Source organism: Monodelphis domestica, chromosome 7 (genome assembly GCF_027887165.1).
Source record: "Monodelphis domestica isolate mMonDom1 chromosome 7, mMonDom1.pri, whole genome shotgun sequence".
Lineage (NCBI taxonomy): Eukaryota > Metazoa > Chordata > Mammalia > Didelphimorphia > Didelphidae > Monodelphis > Monodelphis domestica.
The window spans coordinates 174775421-174799507 of record NC_077233.1 but is presented as its reverse complement, the minus strand read 5'-3'; the positions used below and the strand labels follow the sequence as shown (position 1 = coordinate 174799507).

Sequence of the window (24087 nt, the reverse complement as noted above, 5' to 3'; positions counted from 1 at the left end):
GAATCAACACAGTACATCCAGAAAAAGGAAGAGGAAATTTTCCAATCTGTCTGAGTCACTCCAGAAAGTGATAAAGTAGCTATTGTGACCAAAGTCTACCAGGAGACTAACATTGTGTTTCCCCTAGGAGCTATGGAATTGGCATTCCCTAATTCAGTGTTTACAATAACTTTATAGAACCTAATTACTACAAATGACAAGAATCAACTGTACCAAAGCAATTCTTCATATAGTAGCACAGAACTGGGGACTAAAAGAGAACCTGTCAAGAAAATGACTAAAGAAATTATAGTATATCAGTGTCATGGAATACAAATGTACCATAAGAAGTGATGCTGTGTAACCCTGGGCAAGTCACTTAACCCAAATGCCTAACCCTTATCTCCCTTCTGCCTTGAAAGCAATACTTAGTATTGATTCTAAGATAGAAGGCAAGAGTTTTTTTTTTAAAGAAAGAAATGATGAAAAGGACAATTTTAAGGAAAACTAGGACATTCTGGATGAACTGATACAGAGCAAAGTTTGTAGAAACAAGAGAACAATTTATTAGATAATAACAATATTGCAAATACAAAAAATAAAAACTTTGAAAGACTTTAAAACTTTGATCAACACAATGACCAGCCATGCACAGTTGAAGAAAACCAATGGTGAAACACAAGAGATGATGTAGTCAGGATACAAAATAAGATTAGATAGATAGATAGATAGATAGATAGATAGATAGATAGATAGATAGATAGATAGATAGATAGATAGAAAGATAGATGGATGGATGGATAGATAGATAGATAGATAGATAGATAGATAGATAGATAGATAGATAGATAGATAGATATTGGGATGTGGTCAATACAATAATTCGTTACTCTTAACTGTTTATATTTGCTACAAAGCTTTTTTGCTTTTTTTCCAAGGAAGAAGGGAAGAGGAACGTAGGAAAGAGAAAAAATAAATGTATGTTAATTCTTTTTAAAAACAAGAAAAAAGGTTAGGGATTCATCCTGAATGTACTACTGTGATGCTTTATGATGGCATGGATGTGATTCTGAGTTCTCAAAAACTATGCCAATAGAGTGTAAACTTGAGCAGTTTCAACAATCCTGGAAAAACTCTGGATATGGCCATAACAATAATTGGATTCTGCTTTCCAAGTTCTAGCCTAACTAAATATAGAGAGATTCCTTACCTAAAGGCCCCTGGGTGATGAGGCAGCAAAATATAGCAGAAGGAGCCCTGTCCCCGATGTCACAGGGGCTTAGTTCAAATCTCATCTCTGATTCTTCCTACTTCTATGACCTTGGGAAAAGTTCCTTAAATTGTTTGGGCCTCAGTTTCCTCAGCTTTAAAATGAAACATTTGAGTTAAAAGTCCCTGCGATCCCTTCCAACTTCATTTCTATGATTCTATGAATTCTTTGGCCATGGTAACCCATGAAACAAAAATAGCCCTCAGTCTTGTGTGGCTTCCTTCCATTTCTTCAGGGAAGATGGAAAAGTGATGAGGTGAGGGAGGGCAGGATTCAGTCAGGAATCAAACAGTTTTTAGACTATCAAAACTTTTCCCTGCTTGTTATTAGTCAAACTATGAGATCCTTGGCCAAAGACCAGTAAATGGGTGAACACGCTGCTGGAGCAGAGAATATTGATATTAAAAATATTGGTATGGCCATTGTTTCAAAAAGAAGCTCTGAGTCCTTCAAGGATCTTTGCATTTTCAGAAAGGCTTTTGCAAGTGTATCCTCCTGAAACCCCCTCACCTCTGTCTTCTCTGAGATTAACTTCCATGTAGATTGTAACTACCTAGTGTGTCCAGAGTTGTTTGCATGGCATCTTCCCATTAGAATGTGAGTTTCCTGAGGGCAAGAACTCTTTCTGCTTTTGTATCCTCGGCGTTTAGCAGAATGCCAAGAACATTTGTGGTAGTGATGGTGGTGGTTTTTATTGTTGAGATTTTCTCATTCGTATCTGATTCCTCATGACCCCATTTGGGGTTTTCTTGGAAAAGACACTAGAGTGGTTTGCCACTTCTTTTTCTAGTTCATTTTACAGATGAGGAAACTGAGGCAAATAGGGTGAAGTGGCTTGTCCAGGGTCACATAGCTAGGAAGTGTCTGAGGCCAGATTTGAACTCGGGAAGATGAGCTTTCGTGACTCCAGACCTGGCACTCTAGCTGCCTAAGTGTGCCTAGCACATAGTAGATAATCAATAAATGCTTCCTGATTGACTGAACTGTCAACTCTCCTCCTCATGTTTAACTCTGGGCCTAACTCAGTTCATTTACAGTGTCTGTCCAAGACAGATAGATCTACATACATACATAAGGAACAAACTATAAAGGTCGTCCATCTGACTGCAAGGAAGCGTATTTGCTTTTAGCCTAAACAATGTCATGAGCATCATGAGTTCCTTCATTTCACTTCTTTCCATCTTCTCCAAATTCTATAAAATGCAATCAAGTCTATTACAAAATTCCATCCTTCAACCTATGGCAAACAAGGGAAGGGAAGAGAATAAGCATTTATATAGCACTGCTCTGTGCCAGGCACTGTGCTAAGCCCTTTATAAATATTAATTCATTTGATCCTCACAACAACCCTGTGAGCTAGGTGCTCTTATTATCTCCATTTTACAAATGAAGAAACTGAGGCAAAATGAGGTTAAATGACTTGACAAGGGTCACATAGCTAGTAAATATTCGAAGCTATATTTGGTCTTAGGTCTTACTGACTCAAGACCTTTCCTCTATGCACTGTGCCACCCTGCTGCCTTGATAGATGAGTCAGAAAAGTTCCATAAGAGCTAAAAAGACAACAAGCCATAAATGCCCCCACTTACATCACAGGCAAAAACAAGGGAATAATACTCAGACCATCAGCTAGGATTACATATAGATGTCATATATATGTGTGTGTGTATAAATTTGAGAACTCAAAAATTAAATTAAGCACATTAATTGTAAAATGGGTTGGGAAGGGATGAGGGGGAGAAGGAGGAGGATGAGAGAAAGAAAGAAAGAAAGAAAGAAAGAAAGAAAGAAAGAAAGAAAGAAAGAAAGAAAGAAAGAAAGAAAGAAAGAAAGAAAGAAAGAAAGAAAGAAAGAAAGAAAGAAAGAAAGAAAGAAAGAAAGAAAGAAAGAAAGAAAGAAAGAAAGAAAGAAAGAAAGAAAGAAAGAAAGAAAGAGACAGAGAGAGAGAGAGACAGAGAGAGAGAAAGAGAGAGAGAAAGAGAGAGAGACAGAGAGACATAGTCAGAGACGGATAGAGAGAGACAGAGACAAAGGCAGAGAGAAACAGAGACAGAGACAGAGAGAGACAGAGAGAGAGAATGGAGAGAAAAAGGAGTCCCCAAAGGGAGGGTAGGAGAGAAAAAGATAAAAATAATTTAAATGAATTCTCCTGCCAATATGGTCTTAAAAGAAACTGTTAGAAAACTATCTAGACAAAAGTAGTAAAAATATATATATAAATAAAATAAAATAAAAAACAACTTAATAAGCCAACTACTCCAAAAATAGCTCTTTTATATTTAAAAAAATCCCAGGGGAAGGTATATGGCTCAGTGGATTGGGAGCCAGGCCTAGAAACAGGCTATCCAGGGTTCAGATCTAGTCTCAGACACTTCCTACCTGTGTGACCGTGAACAAGTCACTTAATCTCCATTGCCTAGACTTTACTGTTCTTCCAATCTAGAACAGATACACATTATTGATTCTAAGAAGGAAGATAAGAGAAAGATTTCAAAATATAGGCAAATTGAGTAAAGAAAATCACAGTCTGTCAGAAGGAAGGAATCCCTAAAGAACCAGCCATTTCCTTGAGGGAAAAGAAATGAACTATAAAAGAAAATAATGAAAAGATTGAGAATAGTAGCTATGAAAAAGTTAAGGAACATATTTTCCTACCTGAAAGAAAGTCTTAACAGCCTCAAGGCTCTGAAAAACCATCAGATGATGAGCAACTGTCTTTCATCTCCACTGAGTCCAGCACAAGAGGAATGGGGCTAGCATTTGTAACAGCAAGTACTACTTTTATGGGTAAAAATGGGAGTGGGGATTAAAAAGAGAGGATACTAAGAGATGATTCCACGAAATGAGACAAGAAGCTATTTCCAAAGTTTAGGAAGCACAGTGGAAAATGGACGGTATTTGAAGTCAGGGGGCCCAGGGCTAAATTCTGCTTCTGCTACTTAATGTCTCTGTCTGAACCTTAAGGTAAGTTATTTAACCTTTGAGCCTCAGTTTCCTCATCCATAAAATGAGGGGCTGGGACTAAATGACCTATAAGATCTCTTCCAGCTCTCAGCCTATGTGAATTCTACTTCTGCATCAGCACCAAGCATATAGATAGCAAGCAGTACGTTTCATGGACTATAGATAAAAAGGGGGCCATTTCTGATCAACAGATCTGTCCTGCTAAATAAGAGAACATAAAGACCAAAAAGGACTAGAATAGAAGGTGAAATCCAAAGTATATAATCTCTCTAAAATAGCTACAAAAGATGTATCAGATGTAAATCTCTATATTAACAAAGTTTAAAATGGAATCCTTCTGCTACTGGCTAGTTTCACAGGCATCATTTGTCCAAGGTCCATGAATAGATTAGAGAAAGAAGTGGGAAGAACACCATTGCTGGGCACTGGCCAAAAGAATGGGGCTTTTTCAAGGACAATGTGATTTATTGGCTGTTATGATTAGAAATGATTTCTGTATTTTCTACTTTGGGCTTCAGATATGAACAGGAGCAATGAAGAACATTGGATGCCTTAAACTTTTATTTTCTCTGTTCAGTAAAGGGTTACCGTTACAGGGTAGTAATATTCCTCTTGGACAAGCACCATTTATGATGGGGAGGGGATGGTGATGAAGCTTGACTCAGCATGTTGGCACCCCTGGTTCTGGAACTCAACTGTTCACATTCTTAACTCTGTTCTGAATTTGTGGATTCATGCAGAGAAGCAGTTTAGGTACATGGAGTCATGACAAATAATGCTTTAGATTGGTGGCTTCCCAATAGGTGCTCTGTTCTCTTTGATGCTGTAGCTGATCCTGAATACACTTCCTTTCTATTTGGTTTTGGGTCCTTTGGTGAATTTAAAGAGGTTTGTTGATACCTAGTAAAAAGAAGATGCTGCTTTTGTTGGGGGTATATATTAGACTGATGAAACACTAGCCCATATTTCTCTTAATGGTAATGAAGGTATCTTTTCATTTGTAGGTGGGAGATTGGTCCAAAGCAATCTTTTTACACAATGGAATTAAACAATAGATATTTAAGACAATGTGTTTTTTTTTAATTTGTTTGGGGTTTTTTCCCCTTTTCTGACTGGCCTGGAATTTCATCAGTATAGGGAACTGTGGGTAAGGAATTTTATCTACTAAAACAGATTAATATCGATCTTTATGATAACTTAGCATTCTCTAAGATACTGAGAAGTTAAAAGATTTGCCCAGGGTCACACAACCAGGAGGAACTCAAATTCTCCTTTTGTCTCCTAAGTCAGCTTTTTATCCACTACACATAGTGCATCTCTAGTTGTTATGCTAATGTAAAACTGTGGCATAAAGTCCCTTTTAGTCTTAGGTCCATTGACATCTGAATATGAAGGAACCAGGAATGGTGGTTGGTACTGAGACTAAGGGAGGCAGTGATCTTGCCCCCTCAGTTAAATTGACCTCTGAACCTTTTCTCCATCTATTCAACTACATAGATGGTGGTATGGTCCAAGTTTGGACAAGTTCCAACCTCCAAAGACCTCAGTTACTTCATCTATAAAATGAAGACATTGGAGTAGATGATCTCTGAGGTCCCTTCTAAAGCTAAATGTAGATCTATGCACAATCTACAGAGACTTCAAATTAAACTGGAAAACCCGGAACCCCCAGAGATGTCTGGTGATTATTAAGCAAAGCTGTTTACCTTGTTTATAACAACCTTCAGAAATGAAAATTTGGGAAATATATTGGATAGTCACCACAAGCTAGGGTGAAATCTCTAAACCAATAGGACCTCAAACAAGGAAGAGAAGGGGGTTGGGAGAAGAGTAGAAGCTACTAAGCTTAAAGGGTCTTAGCCAACTGGACAATCTCACTTTTTGTCCTAAAGACCTTGATTCCCAAGGCTGAGAATATCCAGCTAGGGAGATGAAAAATCCTCAGTTGTGTCTGTGAGGAATTAATACAGTGGAGTTTTCTGCTTGGATCTATCATGTCACCAAGCAGCAGCCTGGGCAAAACAGTGCCTAATCCATCCAACAGATATTATGAGACTATTGTGCAGAGACTATAAGCCTAGCTGGAAACAGACCTATCTATTCACCTTGGGGGGGGGGGGGCGGTCCCAATCGGCAAACCACAAGATTAGTATCAATAGGAGCAATGTAAAATTTGATGCCACATCTCTCCACTCCTGTTCTCTGGTGATGCTGTGTGCATTTCTGGGAGAGTACACCCAGAGCATATGGGGCAATTGTTTTGTCAATACTTTTCATACTATGCCATTTCGTTAAATGTTTTTGCTCTAAATTTTTTGTGTCCTTTGGCTGACTATCAGTAGCTCACAAGTCCTAGTTTTAGAGGTGTGGGACTACAAAGTTCCTTGAACCTGGGGTAGCCATCCATCAGGAATCCTTTCCTGCAAATTGGGGAGACCCTAAGTTGCTATATTAGAAAACTGGCCCATTTGAAATTCAACTGTACCAGGTAAAACGAACAGCATGAGCAAAGACCTGTAGAGGCAGGAAAGCACAAGGCATGAGATAATGTTTGCAAAACTGAGTTTAAATCTGGATTCAGACACTTCATAGCTCTCTGACACTGGGCAAATGATTTAACTTCTACTGATTTCAATTTCCTCTTTTTGGATTCAAAAATCCTCAATTTCCTCTCATTATAAAATGAGAATAATAATAACACCTTCCCCAAAGTGTTGTTGTGAGATGCTTAGAGGGATCGGCAACACATAGTAGGAGCTATATAAGCATTTATTCCTTCCTTCTAGGAATAGAGTGAATAAATCACTTTGGCTAGGCCATAGACTATGTAGGAGAATAGTGTTGAGGTCATTTTATGGAGTATCTTGAATTCTGGGCCAAGGAGTCTGAACAATTGGGAGTTCCTGAAGTGTTGTAAATACAGGAACAAGACAAACAGAACACTTTTTACTTTTTGAGGGGAAAAAAGGAGAGAGAGAGAGGTTAACTAATGACATTTGTTTTTTTTTATTTAAATTTGTTTGTTGCATTAAAATATCCAAGTAACTACTCTCCTCCTTCCCCTTTACCTTTTAGAGAAGGCACCATTTGACAAAAAGATAGACAGAGAGAGAGAGAGAGAGAGAGAGAGAGAGAGAGAGAGAGAGAGAGAGAGAGAGAGAAAGAAACCATGTCTTACTTATTTCTATTTATCAGATCTTTCCCAAATTCTGAATCAAATTTTTCTCTGCAGTTAGTGAGGTCCCATAATCTGACCATTTTTAGATGAACCAGTTTCTCCTATGACTTCTTTCCAGTTCCAGTGACACCTCTGCTGCTAAAGCATGTTGCCTTGCCTTCCATTTGTGATCCCCTTTGAAATTTCCTTCTTTTTCTACTCTATTTACTCTGCTATTTCTCTGTCCCTCTGTCTATGCCTCTGTTCCCCAGGAAATAGTAAAGGAGATCCTGGATCAAAAATACCAGAATGGAAAAATCCTCATCCCTGCTATAGATGAGCAATTAGTCTAATTTACATAAAGGTACAAGGTCACTGAAAGATTAAGGGATTTGTCCATAGCTACATAACTAGTATGTATTAGAAGTAAATTTAAAGCTCAATTCTTTCTGATTCTAAAACTGGTCTTCTCTCTGCTGAGCCAGACTGTCTCTTCTATTCTATTAAAGCCACTTGATCATTCCCTACATCTTGTGCCTGTATAGTTTTTCTCTCCCTGCCACCCCAGGGACTTACTACCTTGCAATTATTCCTGAAAAACTATCTCCTATTTCTGATGGAACATTTATCTAATTTTTCAAGGTCACTGAATCCTCTCCTGGATCCAAGCTGTCCAAGATGATGTCATTCATACTTAATGGGCATCATCCAAGTCATTGATAAAAGCATGCTTCTGGATAAGTAGTCAGATGTTCTTACTGACTCACCTTGAAAGACAAAGTCAGCACCCACATCCTTTGTCTAACTGTTGGAGAGATCTGGATCATTCATAGCACCCCAAAAGAATTTCAGCAGCTATTGGTAGCAGCAGCAGCAGCAGTAGTAGTAGTGGTGGTGGTGGTGGTGGTGGTGGTGGTGGTGGTGGTGGTGGTGGTGGTGGTGGTGGTGATGGTGGTGGTGGTGGTGGTGGTGGTGATGGTGGTGGTGGTGGTGGTAGTGGTGTGGTGGTGGTGGTGATGGTGGTGGTAGTAGTGGTGGTGGTGGTGGTGGTAGTAGTAGTAGTAGTTGTTGTTGTTGTGGTGGTGGTTGTGGTTGTTGTTGTTGTAGCTGCCTGACTCAGTAGTTTCTTAACTCCCCATAATCTTAAAGACTTTAGCATTAAATGCTTTAATATTAATTTCATTTCAAATCTAATGACTTTGAGCAGTACTGGTTCCATCTCTAGGACTTACTACCTGTGTGGCCTTGGGTAAATCATGTATATCCCCCTTGGCCTTGATTTCTTCATATTTTAAATGGGGGTAGTGGGGATAGAGAGACCTCTCAGCCCTAAGCCAATGATTCTTTTGGCCCATCTTTAAGCGTGTGCCATTAGAGTAGTTTGGAACATCAAAACCTCAATATAAAAAGATTTAAGGAAATAAGCAATGGTCATACACAAGTTAAGTCAGCAACTCAGTTGTAGAGAAGGTATTACACAGGATGACACACCCTATCCATGATGAGAACTAGTGGATTTTACCCACCCTGAAAACTTGGGTTCAATGCAGATTCTTGAAGCACTATTTGACCCTGTTGGTTCCTACTAAGAAGCAGTCTATGAATGCCAAGAACTAAAGCTTCAGTACATTTGTATTGTTTGGGGGGGTTGGGGGAGAGAGAGGGGGACAGGAGTGTTATTTTGAGCTCATATCAACAGCTGGATTTCTACCTGCATTTTGCCATGATTGGCCCTTTATATGGCACTCCATAGCATACCCATGACAATAGTTTTTTTTTTCCAAGTCTTCTATTTGTTTTAGTTTCCTCAACTGTAAAATGAGAATAACAATAACATCTACCTCAGAGTTCTTGTGAGAATCAAATGAGGTAATATTTGTAAAAGGTGGTTAGAAGGAAGACTTGGAATTTCATTCATTAGTAACAATCAATCTCATTCCTATTTAAGTTGGGCAATTACCTATGTTGCCGCATAAAAACAAAGGAAATGATCATTTGAAATAAGTGAAAATTTAGTCTTTATATTGTCATTGGAACTATTTGTTCTACAAACAATTGTGCCTAAAAATATAGATATCTTTTCCCTCTTATGGGAGTTAGGGGCATGGTATCCCCACAATTTGAAAAGTCCCAGTGAAATTTTCTGGCTTTTGCATTCTTTTTGCAAACTTTAACTTATTACTTATTTTAACTTTTAAAAAGAAATTACATATATATATACATATATTTATGGAACTAAAAGATTAAGTACTTTATATTACATAATACTACACATATATTTTATGCATTTATGAATTTCTAAACTTTTTCTCTGTCATCTGCTGATATTCATATGTTATCTGAAGCTTCTTGCAAAACTGTCTCAAAATGCCCATTTAATTTCTTATGCCAACCCACAATATAATAGAAAAACAGCAATGGGGAAAGTCATGATGTGGAAGGGATCCCTGTAGTATAGGTAAGTCCCTTTCCCTTTTTGTCCCTACACTGGAAACTGATGTCTATTCTAAAATAATCTCCATTAAAACGTTGTTCCAGCTCCCTGCCAGTTGTCATTTCTTGGTTTCTTCTCCTTTTTATCTCTTTTTATCTTTCAGTCATAACTGACCCATCTTCTATGTACTACAAGCTGAAATGTGGAATGGGGGGAGGGGGGAGAATGGTCCAGAGTCTGCCCCTGTCTTGATAAGAAAAGGTAAAAAGTTCCCTCTGGTACGTGTGGAAGTGGAACCAGCAGAGGTCGGCTCAGTCAAATTGGAATCAAGAGCCCTCTGTGGTACAAACAGATCCTGATGCTCTCAGGGTTCTGTGGCAAAGAAGGAGCTATCTGAAGCAACACCATCTCAGGCAGGAAGTGCCCCAAAATAGGAGGTGAGTCATTTAAGCCAAAGGGGTCAGTTATCAGTGTAATTAGCAAGGTAACAAGCAAGCTGGAGCCAGAAGCAGAAGACAGGTCCAAGATCTGAAAGGGCAGCTCTGCAGTGTGACCAAGTCAGGATCCAAATAGCAAAATGGAATATATGGCCTAAAGGCAGGCAAGAGTCCAAGAAACCGGATGTCCAAGCAGGCTGGAGCTCCTATAAAAGGCACGCTTCCAACTGGACTCATCCTAGACAGCAATTTTGCCAGCACTTTTTGCATCTGCTTGCCTCCCCTCTCTTATTCTTCTACACAAGTTCAGACTGTGGACAGTTCCCTGCCACTACTAGGTCATCCTGAGTAAGGAGGCCGGTTCCTTTCCTCAGAAAGAAAGGGATGAGAAGAGAAGGAGACCTTGGCCAATTTAGGAGAATGCTACTTTCTGCATGCAGAACTCCACTGTTGATCAAACTTGAGCAGCACAGAGCTGTACATCACTGGAGCTCATTCAGAAGATGAAGGAGCATGTGGATGGCCCCAACGAGAAGAATATCAGCTAAGTCACCAAAGTAAATGAGTCAAATTAGAAAATTACTTCTCAATGAACTCAAATCCATGTGGACACTAGGCTCTTGCCTGATCAGAAAAGATAAGAAATTGCTCTGGCCAGGTCATTGGGGGGGGGGGGGGGGCAGGGCATGGAGTGGACATGACCTTCAGGAGAGCAGAGCTCAAACTGCAGGGATTCTGGGAGCACAATAACAAAAGTGATGACTCAAAATCACCTAGCACTTCTAATTGCAAAGCAGCTTCCTCACAAGGCAATCCTTTGACTCCTCCCTAATTGATATTCTATCCCCTTCCCTACAATAATTCTCCCAAAGCTTTTCTTCCCTCCTCATGTCTCACAAACCATCTTTCCCCTCCACACTCAGTCAAAGACATCTTCTCATACTCTCCTAACAAAACAGAAGCCATTCACTTGAGCTCCCTCTTCTCCCTGTCTCTGAAGCTCAGCTCAATTGCCAGGGCTAACTCAGTCTTTAGTTAGGCTTTTTTCTTTTTTAAAAAAACCTTCTGTATTAAAGTCAATTCTGTGTATTGGCTCCAAGGCAGAAGAGTGGTAAGGGCTAGGCAATGGGGGTTAAGTGACTTACCCAGGGTCACACAGCTGGGAAGTGTCTGAGGCCATATTTGAACCCATCTTTAGGCTTGACTCTCAATCCACTGAGCCACCCAGCTGCCCCCTATGCTCTTTTCTGATACAGTAGAGGCTCCAATCCCCAAAACTTTCAGAATACTGCCTCTTCACAACCATGTCAGCATAGTATGTGTCTGATTTTGCCCCAAACTCTCTCCAACAGAAGATGGGGGGATCTCCTTCTGGGCCAGTAGCTCTGCTGTTAGATACCATGAATAATGAAGATTATATAGAGAAGATTCTTTCCTTCCCCTCAAGAATTGCATTTTCCTTTGTTACTTAAGGGATTCTTGACCTGGAGTTGGTGAACTTTTTTTTAGTACTTTGATAACTATATTTCAATATAATTGATCTTCTTTGTAGTCCTTTGCATTTATAAATACATTGAAAAACATTATTCCAAGAAGGGTCTGTTGGCTTTACCAGTCTGCCAATGGAGTCCCATGACACACAAAAGATTAAGAACCCCTGGGCTAAGGGACAGTAGTTTTACATCCACTGTAGTTTTACTATTCTTGATTTTTATCAATATCTTCTATTTTTATATCATTTTCATTTATATATCCTCCCTCTTCCCAGGAAAACCATCCCTTATAACAAAAACTTTTAAAGAAAGAGGGGAAAAAAGCATTTCAGCAAAACCAACCAACATATCAACCATGTCCAACAATATGTGTGACATCCAATATCCATGGTCTCCTACCTCTTCAATGAAGGAAGGAATGTGCATTGTCTCAGTTTTCCTTCAGGGACCAGCACAGTTATTAAATTACAAATTATTTTTCTGTTCCTTCCATTTACATTCTAATGATCATTATATATCTAATTTTCTTGTTTGTGCGTGCTTCATTTTGTATCAGTATACATACATCTTCTAATGTTTCCCTGAATTTTTTTGCATTTGTTTTTTCTTACAACACATTTTCCATCTCACTCATGTACTACAAAGGGTTATCCCCCAAATCAATGGGCATCCACTTTATTTCCAGTTTTTTGCTATCATAAAAAGTGCTACTATGAATATTTTGAAGTATATAGGAAATTTCTTTCTCTCTCTGGCCTTTTTGAAGTATATGCCTAGAAGGAAATAATTTGCTTTAAATGATGGGCCAGACATTTAATGCATTGCTTTTAGGCATCATTTCACTGCTGAGAAAGTAATATTGACATCTTGTATTTATATGGCACTTAAATTCTAAATTCGCAAACTACTTTTCATAATATCTCATCATTAGAACTTTTTAACCACTCTGCAAAGAGAGTGCTCATTTTCTAGATTTGGAAACCGAGGCTCAGAGATGTTCAGTGACTTACCCAGGGTCACAAAGCTAGTGTCAAAAGAGGGAACTGTATTGAAGTCTTCCCAATTCTGAGTTCACCCTATCCTCTATACTGTAGTGCCATTCCCTGTATAGCTATTATGATGCCACAAGGGGGAAAGGAAGGTCTTTTGGAACTAGTACAATAGAGAGCAGTGGCTCAAGTTATGGGTGCTAATCTCAGATCTTCAACCAACTGATCAAGAAGCCTCTCTAAAAATAGTATGTTTGCCTTCTGTGTCTCAGGAAGATGCCTTTGTCCATATAGAAGAAATATAGGGGAGGTAGGGAAGCCCAATGGAAATAACTGCACTGGGAGTCAAAATGCCAAGATGAGAGTCCCAGCTACAACACTTACTTGTTTTCTGACCTTAAGTGAATTTCGTAAACCCCCTGGGTCTCCATTCCCTCACCTATCACGTTGGAATGGTCACACTTTCTTGGCTTACCACACAGGATGGTTTCAAGGGAAATATTTTGCAAACTACTATGCACTATCTAAACCTGTATGGTTATTATCATCATCATCATTGTCAGCATAAAGCTAGAAATCTCATTTTGTATTTCAAAAGAGATTTTGGTAATAAGTTTATTGGTTCCAATTGTTTTTGTTCCATTCTGGTTTTTACGCATACTGAACAATCATAAAAATAATACCTTGCATTTCTTGATGCTATTACTCTCAAAGTGTCTTTTATATATGATCACATTGTATCATCACAGCAATGCTACAGAGAGGGAGCTGTAGAGAGAAATGACTTTGGAACCAGGAAAACTTACCTCTGAAAAATACTGACTGGGTGGCCCTGGGCAAATGACTTAACATCTCAGAGCTGTAGGAAGCTTTCTATGACTTTTAAGATGAAAAGGTACTGGCCTACACTGATAAAGAGAGATTTGAGGCAGCTAAATGGCTCAGTAGATTGAGAGCCCATCCCAGAGGTTATAGTAGGTCCTGGGTTCAAATCTGGACTCAGATACTTTTTAGCTGTGTGACCCTGGGCAAGTCACTTAACTATCATTACTTAGTCCTTGCCATTCTTCTGCCTTGGAACCAATATATAGTACTTATTCCAAGATAGAAGGTAACAAAGTCTTTTTAAAAAAAGAAAGAAAGAAAGGTTTCTCACAGGGATATTTCTATACCAGTGAACTCACAAGTCTCATCTCTGTTCTCCTCCTAATACTAAGAAATATATAAGGGGCGGCTAGGTAGCACAGTGGGGTAGTGCCAGGCCTGGAGTCAGGAAGAATTGGGTTCAAATCTGGCCTCAGAAACTTCCTACCTGTATGACTCTGGGTAAATCATTTAACCCTAATTTTCCAGTCTTTACCCTTATTCTACCCTGGAAATGGGACTTAGTATCAATTAAAAGGCAGAAGATGAAGGTTTAGAAAAAAGAATTTGAGTGATAATATATGTATAACCCAGTGAAATTGCTTGTCAGCTACAGAAGTGAGGAGAGGAGAAGGGAGGGAAACAACAAGAATCATGGAAAAAAAATTTTTTAAGAAAATTTAAAAGAAAAAATAAATTAAAGAATTTGCACTGAGTTGGAGGGTAAGGGCTTTAAAAAAAGTATACGAAGCTAGTGTCATGGTCCCTACTTTAGCTAATACAGAGGTTAAATAAAGTATTAGTCCAAAGTCACACAGAAAATCAGTGGAAATTCCAAGATAAGAATACAGATCTCTTTAACTACTAAAAGAGAGGTTCTTCACCCTTGTTATTACTTATTATTATAATTGTTACATATGCATTTGGCAAATATCTGGTGAAACCTCTGCACTACTCAAAATAACACTTTTAAATGCATATAATAAAATGCATAGGATTACAAAAGAAATCAATTGCATTAAAATGCAGTTATCAGAATAATAATAAACCCAGATTCACTGACCTCAAATTAAGAATTCTAACTCTAAGTCCTAGAAATTTTATTAAGTTCATAATCACACCCCAGAATTTGGGAATGCCCATACTCCATATGGAAATGGCTTTCCAGTTACTTAAAATTCCCTGAGACCTGGGATCTCATTGCTAAAAATAAAAAATAAAAAATCCCCACACTGTGCAGTTGTTTCAACTAGATCATCCTTTTGGTTCCCTCAGACAATGTCCTGCACAGTATCCTAAAAAGACTTTTGGCCATTTTCAAGATATCATTGGTTATTCAGTGACAAAGCAAACAAGCACAAGAGAAGGATTTCTTTAATCGTGTAGAACTTAACTAAACCCTCAGTATCGAAATGGAAAATGATACAGTTGTGCTTTTCTATTCCCTTGTCCACTTCTCTCATTTCCTGGCAACAAGCACACAGAAGCTTCCTCTGGGGGTAAAGGCACAGCTGCTCAGGATCATATATGACCTGGCAGGTATGTGATAGGATTATCTCTGCCTCGGATACATTTCGAGGACTTCCCTGAACTCCCCCCTCTAGAAAAATAGGTCTAAAGGGGGTAGCAACTCAAAATGGCTTAAGACCTAGCACCCCAGAGGAAAGTAGGACAATCAAAAGGGATGTCAGCGATTTTCAAGAATCATCCTATTTGCTCCATGAAACCTTCTTTCCTGTTCAGCCTCTGGGTTAATACTCTTGTCACTTAACTGGATTCACATCTCAGGGCTTGCCCCAGGCCTTGGGAGGGAGGGAGGGAGAATCAAGGATGCTCCTAGGATAAAGGATTTTCCTGCTTATTCTCCAAGGAATAAACTGCACAAACACCGTGATATAGAAAAGGAAGCCACAATAGCCTCTATATGCATCAAACCACCTTGTGTCCTAACTCCCCAGAGTAGACATGGTAATTGGTAAAAATAAGAACATATTGCCATGTATCAGGAAACCTGGGTTCAAGCTTCAACTGGACCACTAGTGTGCCCTCTGGATGAGTCACCTCATCCCCGTAGGGCTCAGAGCTCTTCATCTGAAAAATGAGAGGCAGGGATGGGGTTGGATTCATTGATCTCTCAGGTCCCTTCCAGCTCCAAAATTATATCATTCAAGCTGTATTATTCATGCTACAGCTTCTTCCTTCCCCCACTGAAAGTCTTCATCAGTATTCCTTACCATCATAAGCCAAACTGTACCTCAGGTCATTTCTGCATAAGTCTTACTGATTTTTGTTTCTCAAGTCACAAGACACTAAAGCTAGAAAGAACCTTTAAAACCATTGAGTAGATTCTCCTAATTTTAAGAATGAAAAAGCTATGACCCTGGGAGGGTAAATTCCTGGCACACCGGAAGTCAATTAGTTCAACCCCTTGATCTTGAGAATGAAATTAGGAGGAATTGAGGAAATAAGGCTGGGAGAGGTTAGATAACTTGGCCATGGTCACATGTGTCATAAGTAGATAACTGAGCACCAATCAATCATTCAACAAGCTTTAATTAAGCTCCTACTGCATTCCAGTCACTGTGCTAAGAGCTGGAGATGTGAGAATAAAAGTGAAGCCATCCCTGCCTTCAAGAAGACTGGGAGAATGTGAACTGGAATGACCTCCAGGAATTGAGGCAGAGTGAAAGGAGCAGAACCAAGAGAACCTTATACACAGAGATAGATACACTGTGATACAATCGAATGTAATGGACTTCTCTACTAGTAGCAATGCACTGATCCAGAACATTTCTGAGGGACTTATGAGAAAAACACTATCCACATCCAGAGAAAAAACTGTGGGAGCAGAAACAGAGAAGAAAAACATGATTGATCACTTGGGTCGATGGGGATATGATTGGGGATGGAGACCCTAAACAATCATCCTAGTGCAAATGTCAATAATATGGAAAAAGGTCTTTACACATGTAAAACCCAGTGGAATTGCTCTATGGCAATGAGAGGGGAGTGGGAGGGAAAGAACATGAATCATGTAACCATGGAAAATTTTTCTTAATCAATAAAATTAAATTTGAAAAAAAGAAGAAGCCTGGGAGAAAGAGAAGCATCTTTGCAAAATAGATGATGAAGGAAGAGCACAACCATCTAGGAGAATCGGGAAATGCCTCATGTAGAAGGTGACCCAAGCTGAGTCTTAAAGGAAATTAGGGATTCTGAGAGGCAAGGATGAGAACAGAGTACATTCCTGGCATGGAGCACAGCCAACAGAGACGGGAAATGGAGTGCCCTGTATGAGGAGCAGTAAGAAAGCTGTCTGGGCAGACTAGAGAGCATGCGAAGGAACATACTGTGTAATAAGGCTGGAAAGCTAGATTGGGGCTAGGATATGAAGAGTTTTAAGTAGTGAAAGGGGAGTTTATATTTGCTCTTAGAGGTCATAGGGAGTCACTATTAAATAGGGAAGTACCATGGTCAGACATCACCGACATACAAAGCCCAGGGCTTCTGATCCCAAATTCAGGGTTCTTTCCACTAAATCAAAAGGTCAAATCTGAATACATGTGGAGTGGAATCCCAAGGCTCCCCCACCCCAGTTCTATTGAGCTACCACCAGGCCATCCAGGTCTGTTCTGCATTCAAAGTCTGAGGCTAGTGAGATATACAGATAAGAATGAGGATGATGTGCTGAGATAGCTGCAGGACACCTGCCTTCAGACTTTTTACTCCTGAGGCTAAAGAGCTACAGATTTCACACTTTTCAGCCAAAGTCGGTATAGACATCTAATCCCTTGACAAACGAGTAGTCACATAAATATATTTTAGATGAAATAGCCTTCCCTAAACCCTCTCATCATAGTAAATCCTTGTTGGCACTTAACCTCACAGTCTCTATTTGACAGGCATTTAAGATGACAGCAAAATCTGCGCACTTAGAGACTCTATCTCCCTGTGATTTCTGACCCCATCCTCCTCCCTTCCAAAGTACTCTGCAGTCATTCACCCTGATCAGGTTTATTCACCACAGCTACAGAGAATGGGGGAGAGAGCAGGAATCTGGGGCTACTTTATAAAGAGCAAGGTGGCAACAAAAGTATTCTCAATTTACATCCTCTCTGAATCTCCTTTTGTCTTCTGTGCATGTTGAAGAATGTTTTATTTTTGCTTTTTTTTCACTTGGCATAGATAACACGATGAAGGCATTAGCTCACCAGCCCTCTGCCCCCAAATAATAACCCTCCCTTACAATCCATTGGATGAGATCAAGGGAGAGACAGAGGTAAAGGAATAGACTTAGACGTAGATATAAATAGAGATAAATGTAATCAATGATTGTTGATGATTAAGGTCAATTTTTTCTAAAAGGTAAATGTTATTTGTAAAAGGAAGATGTACAATTCTGGCAACAACCCTTATTTCAGGGTTCTAGCAATTACTTTTGAAAATAGCCATTTGTCTACTTAGTCAAAATGAGGGATGAACTCTGCTGGGAGAGTCTTAAAGGGTCTGCTTTAATTAAATATTTATTCAGTAAGGGAACTTTCAATTTAAAGACTCTTTCTACTAGCAGAGGTCAGGAATTAATATATAAAGAAAGAGTAACCCAGGGAATTTACAGGCTAAGATATTGGCCCATGGTCACAGAACAAATACATGTCAGAGGCAGACCTGGAACATGGGCCATCTTTTTAGGCTCTATCTCCATTTATTTTTCCATCTTGAAAAAAAGCAGGGAGAATTTATAGAGCTAGTTTATTAAACAATCCATAAAGATAATTTAGTCCAATGGGCACACAGGCCCAGAAAAAGCAAAGTTCCTACCCATGGTAATGGAATTGGAAGTCCATACAGGTTGAAAAATAACAACAAAATGAACTGATGTGAAAGACTGAGTTGGGTGCAGGGTGAAGAGTGAAGAATCAGAGGGTTTATCAACACTTATATCTGCATTTATACTAAAAGAACTAGAAATCTGCTCCTAAGGTTTAAATTGTTCATCTAGAGAAATTCTCTCAAGTCCTTCTGGTTGGATACCCTGACCTTTGTGTATTTTTTGGCAAGAACAAGGTGATACTATGTAAACTTACCCTCAATGACTGATCTTGTGAATCTGAGTGAATAAAGGAAAAATAGTCAAGCCAAACTTCTTACTATATCTGCTCTATTGGTCACAGAATTTTAGTAACAATTTAAAAGAAATGCAACAGCTATTTTCTAAAACATCCAAAGGAGATATTATTTCATGAACAATGCTTTTTCTTGTTGAAAATGAAATGTAATCTTCTCAACTTTGAAGACCAAGAAGTAAAAACTTTTCTTCAGTCAGGATTGAAAATTTGACACAAAGCAAGCTCCTAAGAAGGCCTGGACACCCCTAATGTTCCTTTTTAAATTATATTTCAAAAAAGTCATGATTTTTTTATGGTAGGGCTATTGTTTTTCAAAGAATTAGTCAAACAATAAGCATGTATTATTAAGTGCCTACTATGTGCCAAGCACTGTGCTAGGTGATTCAAAGACAAAAGTAAAATGGTCTCTGCCCTCAAGAAGCTTACATTCTTTCTGGGAAGAACAAAGCACATATAGGGTATATAGAAAAGAGCTACAGGATGATTTATAGGGAAGAACACTAATATCTGGAGAAGATCAAGAAAGGCTTAAAGTATATCATGGTGCTTGAGATGAGTGCTGAAGGAAACTAATGAAGTAGAGGCGAGGAGAGAGTGAATTCAAAGTCTGGAGGACAACCAGAGGAAAAGGAAATTTCAAAGTACCACACATGAAGAATTGTAAGAAGCCCACTTTGACCAGGCAATGTGTCAGGGAATAATATGCAATAAGGCTAGAAAGGTATGATGGGGCCAAGTTCTCAAAGGCTTTAAATGCCAAGGAAGTTTATATTTGTTCTTGTTACTAGGGAGCCACTGGAGTTTATCAAGGAGGACCATCACATTAGGAAATTGCACTGGCAGCTGTTTAGAGGACAGTCTGGGGGTGGGGGGGTGGCCTTGAGGCAGATAGAGACCAATAGAGGAAGTTGGATCTTAACTCCTAAATGTCCACAGTGTATCTCTACATTTCACCAGCACTTCAAAGTCAACAAGTCACTAATTCCAAAGGTGATTTGGTTAGGAAGATTTATTCTAGGTTGCCTCAATTTCCTTTTCTGGAAACACAATCTCTCTCCAAGGGAAAGAGAAATGGGAAGGAGAGGAGTCTCATATTCTAGAAATGACTTTGTTCCTATCTCTGTCCATCCCCAAACAATACTACCCATACCCATCTTCTGAGATAAAATATAATCTCGGTTTGGCATTTAAAACCCTTCACAGTCTAGCTCCAGCCTGTCTTTCCAGACTGATAAAGTCTCCCCTTCATGTATTCTATGCTCCAGTCAAATTGACCTACTTACTTCCTATTCCGTGTATACAACATTCATCTTCCAAATCTTCACAGGCTGCCCCACATGCCTGGAATGCTCTTCTTCCTCATCTGCATCTCATGGACACTTCTGCTTCCCTTCAGATCTCAGCTCATATATTACCTCTCTCAAGAGGTCTTTCTGAACTTTCTGAACTGTTGGAGACAGATGCAGATCAAGGCAGACTCTCCTTCACATTCATTTATTTATGGTTTTATTTGGGGGGTTGGGTTTGATATGAGTATTCTCTTATAACAATGACCAATATGGAAGTATGTTTTGCATAATAATGCATGTATAATCCAGATCAAATTGCTTACCATTTCTGAGAGGGGGAAAGGAAGGGAGGGAGGGTGACAATTTGGATCTTATCATTTCAGAAAACATTTGTTGAAAATTGTTATGTGTAATTGGGAAACTACATCTTTGAATAAAAAGAAAAGAAATGATGCCATTCTGGAGAGCAATTTGGAACTATGCCCAAAGGGTGATAAAAGACTGTCTGCCCTTTGATCCAGCCATAGCACTGCTGGGTTTGTACCCCAAAGAGATAATAAGGAAAAAGACTTATACAAGAATATTCATAGCTTAACTCTTTGTGGTGGCCAAAAATTGGAAAACGAGGGGATGCCCATCAATTGGGGAATGGCTGAGCAAATTGTGGTATATGTTGGTGATGGAATACTATTGTGCTAAAAGGAATAATAAAGTGGAGGAATTCCATGGAGACTGGAACAACCTCCAGGAAGTGATGCAGAGCGAAAGGAGGAGAACCAGGAAAACATTGTACACAGAGACTGATACATTGTGGTACAATCGAAGGTGATGGACTTCTCCATCAGTATCAATGCAATGTCCCTGAACAATCTGCAGGGATCTAAAAAATACTATCCAAAGCAGAGGATAAACTGTGGGAGTAAAAACACCGATGAAAAGCAACCGCTTGACTACAGGGGTGGAGGAGATATGACTGAGGAGAGACTCTAAATGAACACTCTAATGCAAATACCAACAACAGGGAAATGGGTTCAAGTCAAGAACACATGTGATAACCAGTGGAATTGTGCGTCCGCTATGGGAGAGGGAAAGGGGGGGGGGGAGGGGAGGAAAAGAAAATGATCTTTGTTTCCAGTGAATAATGTTTGGAAATGACCAAATAAAATAATGTTTAAAATTTAAAAAAAAGAAAGAAAGAAATGATGGAGGCAACAAGAGACAAAACAGGATGAGCCATAGCCCATGGCTTTAGACATCACCACTATTTATTGTAATATTTATGTATTTCTTAACTATTTAACATGTTTAAAAATTATGCTACCATTTTTAAAAAGAGGTCTTTCTGATTTTCCTCTTTGCTAGTGGTTCCTTTCTTAATTACTTTACATTTTATACATACACATATGTATATATGTATATCTAATATTTATTTATCTATTTATGTATATCTAATATTTATTTTTCTATTGGAAGGACACTTGTCCTTCCAATAGAATGTATGCCCCTTGAGGCCAGGTACCATCTCACTTTTTTCTTCATATCCCCAGCCCCTGAAGGTAGTTTATGTGTGAAATGCTATAAAAAGGCATCAAGGATGTGTATGACTAGAGATAAGCAAAAGGAAAGACAGAGTGAATATAGATAGCTCTGCTATCCACAAACTATTACGGTCTAGAGATCAAGGGTTCTTAACCTCTCTGTGTGTCCTGGACCCCTATACCTATGGATCCCTTTTCTGAATGTTTTCAAATCTGTGAAGGAAATGCTAAATTTCAGCTAGAAGTTATTGAAAATAAAGACCAGAGCTTTTCCCATCCAAGTTCACAGATCCTCTTAGAATCTTTCCAGGGAGCCCATGACATTCTGTGAATCCCAGGTTAAGAGTTCCCAGTTGAGAAGGAAGTTTCCTTTGCATTGGGTGGAGTTGCCTTTATATCCCCTGTACTTAGTGTCTGGCACATGACAGATGCTTAATAAATGCCTGCTGATTGACTGCTAGGCATTAGACAAGCAGAACATCATCTTAATTCCATACAGTCTCACGTCCATGAAATATGGGTTTTCATCCTTCCCCTTCTTCTCAGCAGCATTCCAATACTTTCATTCTTTTATTCACTAGGTCGGTGGATTGAAGATCATGGAGTCATTCACAACATGATGTTTAACACAGAGACACTCTGGAAGTTCTCCTTCAAGGACACGCAGAGAAAGTCGGAGTGGTGGGACAATGGTGCGCTGCCCCTCTGGATCACGGCCCAGAGGCAGGTACTGTCCAGATTTCTGGGGGAACTGCCAGAGGCCTCACCTCTTATGTCTATGGCTAAGAGGAAAGGGAATTGGTTGAGGGAGCAGCCAGGTATGGCAATAATATGTCCCTATTCCCTAGGGTCTGACTCAGCCTTAACCCCTGATCCCATGAATAAGTTCCAGTTTTGAGAAAAAGCTTAGTGAACCTTGCTCCACATCAATAGCCCCACTTCTTTCAGTGGACATAAAGGCAAACTTCAATATGACTAGAATACGCCAAAACGAAATTATCTTCTACAAATTTAAAGGACGATATATAAATATGAGTAAGATATGGTTCCTTACTTCAAAGGGCTTCAACTGTGGCTCTTAGAATGGGGAGGGGGGGAGGGAGTGATATGTATGTGTATACATTTTATAAATATGTATATATAATATGTGTGTATTTATATATGTATGTGATATTAGACTTTACCTGGAACACACTTTATATAGACACACACACGTATATATGTATATTCGTATGTACAAGGAAAGAGAACGTAGGCCCACAAAGCATAGAGAGGCTCCATATAAAGTGAAGACATTGTCCTTGTGAGTGACTCAAAGAGAGGCAAAATGCACATCTCTATCCTCTTCTCCCTAACTCTCCCCTCTCTCCAAAGGAGACTTTCATTCCTGACAGGAAGATAAGCAGGCATTTGGGGCCAGTAGCCACTGTGCTCTCCTAAGAAGTAGGGGGTACTAGGCAAGTACTGTTCCTTTTAAATATTATTAGTGTAGGGCTATGTTGGTGAATCTATGGCATGTGTGTCAGAGAGGGCTGCTCCCTTCCTGATCTCCACTACACCAGAGGACATTTTTTCATATCACCTACCCCTCTGCCTAGTAGCCCAAAGGGAGCACTTCCTCCCTTCCCTGTCTGGGGTAAGGGGGAGGTTCACATGTGGCATGAGGGTGGCACTTGGTCTCTAAAAGGTTTGCATCACTGGTCTAGGGCATATGATTAGATTCCATCTAACTTAATTATCAATGTGCGTTTTGGAATGGCTCTGAACCCTGGGAGACTACATCTCCCAGGGCTCTCTTGTTCAGCTTCCTCAGACACATCCCACTTTCTTTGTGAGAGGTGTCTAAGAAAATATAAAAGAAGAGAGAAGCACATGTTTTCATCTCTTTAACAGAGAAGAGCCTTTAGCCCAGAGATCTTTTTGCCCCCGGGAGCTTTGATCCCTGCATTGTCACTCGATATTAATTTTCTCTAGGTTTCCCAAGCCTTTCTTTTCCTAGCCCAAATAAACCTATCTAACTAACCCTAGAGTCTGAATTGCTTTAATTTAATCCCCTAGCCTAGTTATAGTTAAGAAAGAAAAGCCTGGTCAATTTCCCTACCATGCAGGTGGGGGAACCCCCACTACCTTCCTTCCCTTCCTTTCCCTACCTTTCCCTCCAATTTCCCTTCTACATCACCATCATTTCTGGAGGGAAGTGGGATCATAGGCCCTATATCCAAGGTTTGACTCCTTTCCCACCTAATATCAAATCCACAATGAACACATAATAGCAAATAAGCCCATTTATCCAAATACTAGCAAAACAGAAATCAAAGAAGGTATACATCAGAGAATATATACTAGACAAATCAGAGTGGAAGAGCTCTCCTATTGGGAATAAGGTAACAGCTCAGAGAGTGTCCTAAATCTACCCAAAGGGAAACTTCCTGAAGTCTCAAGACTTCCCACTCCTCCCATATCTTCCTCAAGTTTTCTCCTTCAGCAACCTGAAGTAGGGTTGGCCTCTTCCATCATCTCTCTTCAAGCTAAAAGTCAGGAGCA

At 39.4% G+C, this 24087-nt stretch overlaps 1 protein-coding gene across 1 annotated transcript in view; it reads left to right on the top strand.

The window, feature by feature from the left end:
- The window catches only part of LOC100026609 (ectonucleotide pyrophosphatase/phosphodiesterase family member 7-like), a 45861-nt gene that overhangs the window by 8078 nt on the left and 13696 nt on the right, over positions 1-24087 (top strand). Inside the window, exon 2 of the mRNA XM_001377121.4 lies at positions 22125-22270. Coding sequence (XP_001377158.4) covers positions 22125-22270 — 146 coding nt within the window. The remainder of the gene's footprint in view (positions 1-22124; positions 22271-24087) is intronic.